Here is a 10,670-nt window from a genome sequence, read left to right on the forward strand (position 1 = left end):
AGCACTTTTCCAATCACTGGAAGAAGACTTATGCCCCGATACGAGCGAGGATCACTGCTAACCCGATCCGGCGACTTAAGTAAGACCACAACTCGGGCACACTTCCAAGTACGCGGGAAGTATCTACGACGAATGCAGCTGGCGAAAATGGACTCGATATCATAAAGTGTAAAGGCGCCGAAATTGCGTTTCGAAAAATATAGAAAATAAAACACGAACGTTTTAGTTTTCTGATTTAGAGTTTTATTGAAATATTAAATATAAATAATAACAGGGGAAGAAAAGGAGAAAGAACAGATTACCTGTGTTACGAGTAGCGATCGATACGAGAAGGAGATGAACAATAACAACAATGCTGCAAAGTGACATTGGCGCCAAACAATACTCATTAAAAACTGACAGTTCAATGTTGTAACAATAAGGAGTATGAAGTTTTCTAATGAGTATGCAAACAAACACAATGAACACGAGCGTTCAAAGGATGCATTTCCCAACAATGCATATAAAGGCGATTCTTACTTAAACATTGGCGCCCACCTTGCAACATTATTTATGTTGTAACACAGATATTCCATTTATATAGTTACATAAAGTTATATATAATAATATGGTAGGCGGTGCAGTGTGTGAGCAATTTAATTCAAGTTTTTTTCTCAAAATTCAAGTAACAAATCTAAAGTGCAACATACGAGTCGCCCGCAGTAACGGACGTTCTCCCTGATTCAACCATACGAACATGGCGTGAATTCCAAGGGAGTCATCACGATTGAACCCACAGTTATGGATTCTATACTTTGAACCCGAAGATACGGGTCTAGTATTGCTTAAATCCGCAGAGACGGATTTCGATTTTACTTTCTTAAGAAATTGTTAACTATAGATTCGGATCCGCAGTAACGGACTCCGTTTATGTTTCTGTGCAATCAATTTAGAAATAGGCCGCTTTACAATGCCCGTTGTCGACCGAACGTCAACGATTCTGACGTGACAACCATTACCGTGCAATTTCTCGTTATGAATTACAACGACTTCAAAACAAATTAGCAAGCTCTTGAACTTTACGAAACCTATTCACAAGCGATATAGGTTAGTCAATTACGACAGGTTCAGGAGGGAAAACTTTTTATTCCTGCTTCCCAGAGTCCACCCATATGTAGAACACAAGCTGGAATAAAATACCACGATAGTTCCTGAGTAGCACAGCCGCGAAATTTAATCACGACTTTCACAATTAATTGACCCCAAATTACGACATACATATTTCAAAAATCTCGATTGGAATAAATCAGTTTGGTAGATAAACGCAGGAATACACAAACATATCCTTTGGTAAACTAGACAAACGGACATGTGAACGAATTTACCTTCAAAGGATCAACGAAATCTACACCAGTTGTAGTTAAGGTCTAAGAAGGGGATTGTTTTCTTCACAATAATTTTCAAAAGTCCAGAGGGCAGAAACTTTGAGTTGCGAAAGTGGAATTGATTTTAAGGGAGCTGCAATAGTTATATTCGATAAAAGATGCACAAACACATTTTTATCAGGCGAATTATGTTACCCCGAATTACGCTACTCCAATTAGTAGCGGGCAAGTGAGGATCGTCCCAATCTATTCGATCTAACCATGTAATTTCTATTATAATTTTTGCTGAAAACTGTAGTGGCAAAGGCACGAATCTCCGACGATGGGATAGGCCCAGTTACAAGCCACCCAAAAACTGAATTTTGAGCCAGCAAAGTCCCAGAAAGAATTGACTGACAACCTTCCAACAAAATTTTTGGATACAAGTCTGCACCCAAAAGAAGTTCCACAGGACGTGAATTAAACAAATCATCATCTGCCAAACGAATACTTGGCATCCGACGAAACATTAAACGAGGGCAAATTCCCCGAAATGGACGGCAAAACCACTGCACGAGTTTCTAAAACCACTGAAAGATCGCAACGACTTCCAATTTGCAACGAGCATATTTTACTAGAATTGGCCGAAATTGCACAATTCACCCCAGAAACAGTGACATCTGTTGAACTTACAGGGAGTTTCAACCTATTCTGCAAGTCTTGGGTCAGAAACGATGATTCTGATGCTGGATCTATTAAAGCCCTAGCGGGATACGAAACACCACAATGGACGATATTTACAATAGCTGTCCCCAATAGAACGGATTTATTCTGAGCCGTGTGGAAAACTTGCCGAGAAACAGTACTAGATGTGGATGGGACAGAAGGATTGTTAGGGGCAGGATTTGGTGAATTTGTAGAGATTCGGTTTACCGAACCAACCGAAGAAATTGAATTATTGGATGATGTGTCACTACGATGCAATAATGTGTGATGGCTACGCCTACATTTCGAACACCGATGCTGACTAATACAAGTTTTCACCTCGTGCCCCCTACGCAAACAATTCACACACAATCTACGACGTTTCACTGTGGAAAATCTAGCCGATAGCGACATACTTTTAAATCGAGGACATTCAAAAAGCTGATGGGACTGTTTTGGGCAAAGAATACATTCATTCTTAGGAGAAGATGGGGAATTACGATAAGGATATGGTTTCATGACATGGGTTTGAAGTTTTTTATCGCCAGATTTTTTGACTGAGTCATTTCCTCGCATACCATGGAGACACATGAGTGTTTGAATCCGTTCCGTTAAAAACCTATCGAGGTCTTCCCAAAGCGAAACAGATGACTTGTCTTTAACACTTTGCTCCCACAATGTCTGTGTAATTTTCGGAAGCCTTTGAAGACAAATAAAAACTAAGAACGGATCCCAATTATCCGTACGAACGTCGTAAATGGACATTGCGGACAAGCAACCATTGATACCACGCTGGATTTGTTTAAGACCCGAACTTGTTTCAACTTCAAGTACCGGAAGAGCGAATAATAATTTAAACTGATTATGAATTAACAACCGAGGATTATCATATGTGGCTTTCAACGCGTTCCACGCCAGAGCAAAACTACGGTTCGTTAAGGGGAATTTAGAAACAATCTCGCGAGCTTCCCCTCTAGTATTTCGTGTCAAATGACAAAGATGCTCGATATCACTCAATCGAGAATTGTTTATATAGACCGCGCTAAAAAGATCTCTAAAGGTTGGCCACGAAAGAAAATCGCCCTCGAAGACATCCGTATCACAAGGAGGCAACACCAGATTATGAACCATATCTGTATTCGGAGGATCGACAATAAAACTCGAATTACCTCTAGGATTCCCAATACCTGCTATTGGGGAGCTAGCGGCCTGATTACCCACATTTCGACAAGTGTGGGTGGACGAGTTCGTTTTATTTAAATCAGTATCGCTAGCCTGGACTTCCTTAGGAGGTGCAGACTGTGTCTGGACTTCTTGAGGAATATCAGACGGATCCCGATTTAATTCAACGTTTCCTTGCCGAAGTTTGTGCAAGGCACGGTTTATCATTGCCAGACAATCCATATACATGTCATAAACGACCTCCTGCTTTGATTCTACAGACTCAATATCTTCTTGACACGAATCCTCAGACGATTCCAAAAAGAAAATACATTTTTCAAAAGAATTTTCCACGTTTGCCCATTTTTTACTTAATTCGGCACTTCTAACTTCTAAGACAAAAATATCTACATCATCTTCCCGAAGTTTATCACACATTTTGACTAGAGCGTCCGAAACTCTGATGTAGGTATTTAGAGGAGTAGAAGGCATAATTACAATTTTCTTTTTAATCGCACGAACACGATAAAATATTCCAAAAGAAAAAATTATTTAGTTATGATTTAAACCAAAGCTTTTCCAATAAAAAGCTGACAACAAGTTGAAATCGCTACGACAAAATAAATTTCTTCCCCAAAAAACAGCAAAATTTGCTAAGATTTCCTTAGAAAATCGATAAGAATTCGAAAATTTACCAAAAAATATCCGAAAAGATTCAATAGTTTGCAGAAACAAACCTACTTCCGTCTCGAAAGTTGAATAAAATTCACCAAAAGTACAGATTTTCGACAAAATCTCAAAAACTCCACAAATATAATATATAAATGTATGAAATATCAAGAAAATTAATAAATAATTCGATATATACGACACAAATTTTTAATGAAAACGGTAAAAAATTACTATTTTTATTTCAAATTACAATAAAAATAATAATTTTTACAAACCGATGAACACTGTCGTAATTGCGGACTGTAGGGTAAACGATAAGCTAAAATGTCCAAAAGTAGCTTTCAATTTGTTCATACACACACTACTAATCAATTTACAAAAAAAAAAAAATATTACTTTGTTCCAAACGTGCCAACACGCCACAATCGACCGACCCGATTAGTGTAGCGTACACGCAAACAAAAAAAAACGAAAAAACGAAATTATGTTTATCGTAGGCAAGCGACGGCTGCCTATTACGATATTAGTAGTTATGTGTGTGTATGATACTGCAGTAAACAGACAAGCGACCGTACGACGTAAATATGTCGCTAGCGTATATACGTGTATATTATTGTGTATTATTGAACAGGGATATATGCGAATATTAAAGGGAAAGGGCACGTTTATTTTTCTATTATTATTCGCACAACACAGTGCGAACAACACAGTAAAGAATATTTTGGAATTTAATATTTATTATTAAAATTAGGTCGATGTTATTAATAAAATTATCAAAATTTAACACAAACGTTAATTAAATTTTATTAATAATATTGATCACACACATAAATTAAAAAACACCTTTTTAAGCAATTTTTCTCACAATTACCACAATATATATTCGCAATAAAAAATATTTGTTTTTTGTTACCACTGTTCAATAATAGACAAGCGAAAAATTAAGGGCGACAAACGAAAAAATTGGGATTAGCGACGCGTTGTAGTGACCTTTGTTGTTGTTGTATTTTTTGTTGATGATGATAATGATGTGTGATGATGATGTATAGGGATGGTGATGTTGTTGTGTTGTTGTTTATTTTGTGGAAATGAAAACAAATAAAAGCCAATTAGAATTCTGCTTCCAAAGCTCGAATCCGGTTCGATAGGACCGAAATGTAAAGGCGCCGAAATTGCGTTTCGAAAAATATAGAAAATAAAACACGAACGTTTTAGTTTTCTGATTTAGAGTTTTATTGAAATATTAAATATAAATAATAATAGGGGAAGAAAAGGAGAAAGAACAGATTACCTGTGTTACGAGTAGCGATCGATACGAGAAGGAGATGAACAATAACAACAATGCTGCAAAGTGACATTGGCGCCAAACAATACTCATTAAAAACTGACAGTTCAATGTTGTAACAATAAGGAGTATGAAGTTTTCTAATGAGTATGCAAACAAACACAATGAACACGAGCGTTCAAAGGGTGCATTTCCCAACAATGCATATAAAGGCGATTCTTACTTAAACATAAAGGAAAATTTTTTTATCGTAGTAAAAACTAGGATATTCTTGCAGTACTGCAAGAATCTACTACTTTTTACTACGATAACGAATTTTCCTTTATGATATCGAAGAAAATCTAGTAGATTTTTGCAGTACGGGAACAGACCATATGTTTATCAGTCTGTAGTGTAGATTACAATCGAAAACTTCTATATTATTCTAGTGTACAAATATTCAACAAGAACAAAGTATATTATCTCAAGTGAACTGTATACGAAAATCGATTCCTGTTTAACTAACTATATTCCATACTTTACACAAGAGACCCACAACAAGATTTTTACTATTATTTTATTATACGAAACCGATGTTCGCTACGTGAACATTTTGATATTTCATTTTCTTCAGCCATCAATTTGTAGAGACTATATACCCTACAAATTGCTGGCCGATTCGATCATAATATACATATTTATTACTACATACCAATTATCCGAAACTTTTTAAATCCTGGTATTTTCATTTGCAAATTCTTACTGGCCTTCATGTTTTTTTTTTTTGCTTTACGTAATTTCTCTGTATAATATTATACAGTACAGTACAGTTTGTTCTCTTAGATTCGTACGAAAAAAAAAATCACACTTATATTCTTCCGATTACTGTTTGCTTTGCATTCGAGCAATGTGTTGAACTGATACGACGTTGCTTAATATCATTGGGTATAATGAAAAATTTTATATTTTAGGGAATTTCCCTGACATGTTACGACAGGCATGTGTGGGTATTTTCCTATATTTGTTGTTTTTGTAATTTGTTTTGGGTATAAAATTCATACTCGTATTTTAGTAATTATTGACGAACGCCAAAGGTGAGAGTTTCCCCCCGAAGTGAAATCCCCATCCAATAGTTATGTATGTAACTAAACCGCAATTTGGAATTATGGTTTTGTGGTCACACGTACAATATGCTTGATTGATTCCGTATCCATTATGGAAAATTCATCGTTATGATTGCTCTATGAATAATATAGTGAGAATGGTGTGAATTTTCTTCATATAAGGACATTGTAATCTATTAACATACCTAATTTATTATAAGATCAATGACTTAACAAAGAAAAAATGTTTTTGGTTCGACAAAGTGTTGATAGATCTATTATATATAGCGCTTGAATGCTAGTATTCCATAATGGTCCATTCGAAAGTACACAAGTGTACATTTAAATATGTTCACCACCAAAAATTCGGAGCATGTAAAACAAAAACTTGTTCTCTGCCGATTCTATTGAGTTTTCTTAACTTTGAACTGCATCCTGATCCTGTATGGGTTTAGTTTCAATTAAATGATCAGCCTTTTCTTTCTCTGAAGAAAGTCGAATATCTGAAACTATAGAGTTACTATTTTTCATACATTCATGAACTCCTACGTAAAGATTGAATAAGTTGTGATACATAGTTCGTATTCGTCTCATTATTTTCATCAGAAGCAAGCCTTTGCTGCAGCCTGCAGACTGTCTTCAAAATCCCATACTTAGCTGGCTCGAGGCAGAACATTTGTCCCATAAGCTGAACTTAAAAAAACATATTTCCAGTCGCGTCGATCCTCTGCGCAGTTTTTCCAATTTGAAAAATCATGCTTTGATATGTCATCATCCATTTGATCTTTCCATTGAATTTGTGACCTTCCCCTTCTGCATGAACCGTCAGTAGGCTCGTTTATTATATGCATTTTGAGCTGGAGCATCTTCATTCATTCGCACAACGCTGCAGCTCGATACGACTTAATATATCGATGTATAGATTGTAAAGCTCGGTTCATTCGACGTCGATATTCACCGTAGACGCAGCTCGGCCCGTAGATGTTTTTGAGAATTTTTCTATCAAACACTCCAAGAGCTACCTCATCTGCACCCATGCTTCTGATCCATAAGCAGCACGGATAGTATCAGCGTCTTGTAGAGAGCAAGTTTGATTTGGCAGGCGCTGGCCTTATTTCTAAATGGCTTACTGAGACCACAGTAGCATCATTTGGCCAACACTGACTGTCTACGTATTTCAAAACTTATGTCATTAGTTTTATTTAACGACAAACTGTCACCTTGTCTAAATCCTCGTTCGGTATTGAAGGGTTCCGAGAGGTACTTTCCAACTTTAACTGGTGACCTTGTCCCAGTTAAAGCTATCCTCAAATGAAATATAATGTTTCAAATATTCTTTGATAGATTGAAGGAAGGAGCTGAAAGAAGTAGTGAAAACCTTCAAATATTTGGTGCCACCGGTCGGCACCCACTGTAGAGGGAATGTGTTTATAAGCAGCAGATATAAAGACAGTCCACTGATCCTGATTAGTAAAAGTTCAATGGTAGGAAGACCGCTGAAGAAACCACATCATTTGGAACCAGATGTTTTTGAAAAGCAGGACTCCTGCAGTTCAAGAGTAGCAATAAAATGAAAAGGCTAGGATAGATGAAGAAACTAAGGTTGAGGAGACATGAAGATATTGCAGAATAAATCGAGGTTGCAGATGATATTTTTATGGGGGCAAAGCAAGGCGTCACATTAATCCCCGATATTGGGTACTGTGTTGTCTTCAAAAAGTTGTCTAATTGTAGAAATCCTGCAGAGGTAACTAGAAGTGGACAAAGGCGTAGAATAACGGCTGATCATAGATAAGAGATAAAAGGGTGCACTTAAAGCTTAACTAATGCACGGATGCACTTAAAGCTTAACTAAAGTCTGAAGCAGATAGATCCAAAAAGGAGGCAGCTGAACGCAGTGAATTCTAAGGAAATAAAAGAAAATTAATTAACAGGTTAATAGGGTTCGCCGGATTTGCATAGAAATGTAATCCTCTCTTTACACAATTTTTCTACAGGAGCATTTTTTTTTCTTTTTTGTGAAATAATTGTTCTGTTCCTGTACTGCAAGAATCTACTAATTTTTACATTCTTGCTGGTTCTGGAACAGACCAAATATTTTGTCCGGAAGCATTTCATAAATGAGGAAGCAGTTAAAGCTAAACTAAAGTCTGAATTAAATAGATCCGAAGAGGAGGCAGCTGTACGTGGGAACACAGCTAATTATAAGGAAATAAAAGGAAAGGAATTAATGAGTACTCCTTTCCTGTCAAGGTCCAAGCAAATAAACATCTTTAAATCTGGAAATTTAAACTACCGAGTGGAGACCATGAAACACAGAATATACTGCCTAAGAAAATCGTTGTTGGCAGGATGATGAATGCAGTGGATGAAGCTGGAGGAGAAACTTCTAATGGAGACTATAGAAAAATGGGGTGCCGCCACATGAAATATTTCGGTTATGGAAAGTTTTAAGATGTATTTCTTCCGTCAAGGTCCGTGCAAATACAAAACTTCATCGCTGGAAAAGTAAACCACCGAATGGAGATCGTGGAAAGTAGGATATACCGCCTAAGAAAAACGTTGTTGGCCGGATGATGAATGCAGTAGATGATGGTGGAGGAGGAACTTCTAATGGAGGCTCCATACACAATTGACTTCCATGATTCGTGGGTGCCGACACGTATAGGGAAAAGTAAACTACCGAGTGGAGATCCTGTAAGAGAAAATACACTATCTAAGAAAAACGTTGTTGGCAGTATGATGAATGCGGTAGGTAGGTGGGGGGAGGAACTTCTAATGGAGGCTCTATAGAAAATTGATTTCGACTATGGAATGCTTTAATAAGTATTTATTCTGTCAAAACCCAAGCAAATAAACATCTTCATTGTTGGAAAAGTGAACCACCAAATGAAGATCCTGGAAAACAAAATATAGTACCTAAGAAAAACGTTGTTGGCCGCATGATGTATGGAGTAGATGAAGGTGGAGGAGACACTTCAAATTGAGACTCTATAGAAAATTGACTTCGACCATTTGTGGGTGCCGACATGTAGAGGTCCGAGCAAATAAACATCTCCATCGCTGGAAAATTAAACTACCGAGTGATTATCCTGGAAAAAAACTTCTAATAGAGGCTCTGTAGAAAATTGACTTCGACAATTCGTACGTGGATTCGGCTATGGAAAGTTTTAAGGAGTATTTCTTCTGTCAAAGTCCGACCAAATAAACAGCTTCATCGCTGGAAAAGTAAACCACCGAATGGAGATCGTGAAAGTAGGATATACTGCCTAAGAAAAACGTTGTTGGCCGGATGATGAATCCAGAGGATCAAGATGGAGGAGGAACTTCTAATGGAGGCTCTATAGCAAATTGACATTTTTTATGTTAGAAGTTCAGTTCCAGTTCCACATGGTTGGCAATATTGCACGTCGAATTCAAGTAGAAACTATGCACTTTGACAGTTAATCGGATAGTCAGCTGCGCTAAATGAGGTACCTTTTTATTGTGCTATGCTTTTATTCCCATAATTAACCTAGATTATTTTTAAAACGGAAATTATTTTTTATTTGCTTCCTTTCATTTACAAGGGAAAGTTTTTTCTTTATATTACAATTACATGGCTAAATTAGAAGTGCCATTTGTACTTCGTCGAAAAAAAAGTCCATCATATTTTCTCTTGGTAATTCTTCTCATAATTACGGCAAGTGATTAATGTTTTGTTTTTTGTTGCGAAGACCACATTTGTAGAATATTAGACTAATGATGATGATAATGTTATTATTTTTTAAGTTGTAATTTGTTTTTTATTATTTATAGAACAGAAATAATGTTGATAATGTTAAAGAGAAGAGATATTTTCTAGAAAGCCTTAATTATTTTTCCTCATGCTTAAAATGTGTTTAATCTTGAGAAATATTTTTGATACTTAATTAAAATGGTCAGCAGTTAATGCTGGAAAGGACCTCTCGGAGCCCTTCAATAGCGAACGGGGATTCAAACAAGGTGACAGTTTGTCGAGTGATTTTTTTCAACATCCTGCTGGAAAAGGTCGTAAGAGAGGCAAAGGTGAACTGAAATGGCATTCTGTACACCAAACAACACATGTGTCTTACCTACGCCGATGACATCGATATAATGGGTCGAACATTGAGATAGGTAACAAGTACCTTTGAACAAATTGAGAAGGAGTCTGACAATGTGGGTCTGGTAGTATACGGCGAGAAGTTCAAGCTGATGGTATCAACGCGAAAGACGTCCAGTAGACTCGGATCAACTGTGGGACTTGAGAACTACAGCTTCGAGGTAGTCGAAGATTTTATATACCTTATGGCGGTACATAAATAAAACTAATGACACCAGTTTTGAAATTCGGAGAAGGATAGTGTTGGCCAACAGATTCATTAAGTTGTTTAGAAACAAGGACACCTCCCGCCAGACCAA

The 10,670-nt window shown here is 36.8% G+C and overlaps 1 protein-coding gene across 1 annotated transcript; it reads right to left on the minus strand.

The window, feature by feature from the left end:
• Window positions 1-1,835: 1,835 nt before the first annotated feature.
• On the minus strand, window positions 1,836-3,647 carry LOC133322052 (uncharacterized). Its single transcript, XM_061531118.1, has one exon. The coding sequence runs from the start codon at window positions 3,645-3,647 to the stop codon at window positions 1,836-1,838; it is 1,812 nt and encodes a 603-aa protein (XP_061387102.1).
• Between the last annotated feature and the right edge of the window lie 7,023 nt (window positions 3,648-10,670).

Source organism: Musca vetustissima, unplaced genomic scaffold (genome assembly GCF_032173495.1).
Source record: "Musca vetustissima isolate MV318-11 ecotype Yass unplaced genomic scaffold, APGP_CSIRO_Mvet_v1 utg61444, whole genome shotgun sequence".
NCBI classification, from domain to species: Eukaryota; Metazoa; Arthropoda; class Insecta; order Diptera; family Muscidae; genus Musca; species Musca vetustissima.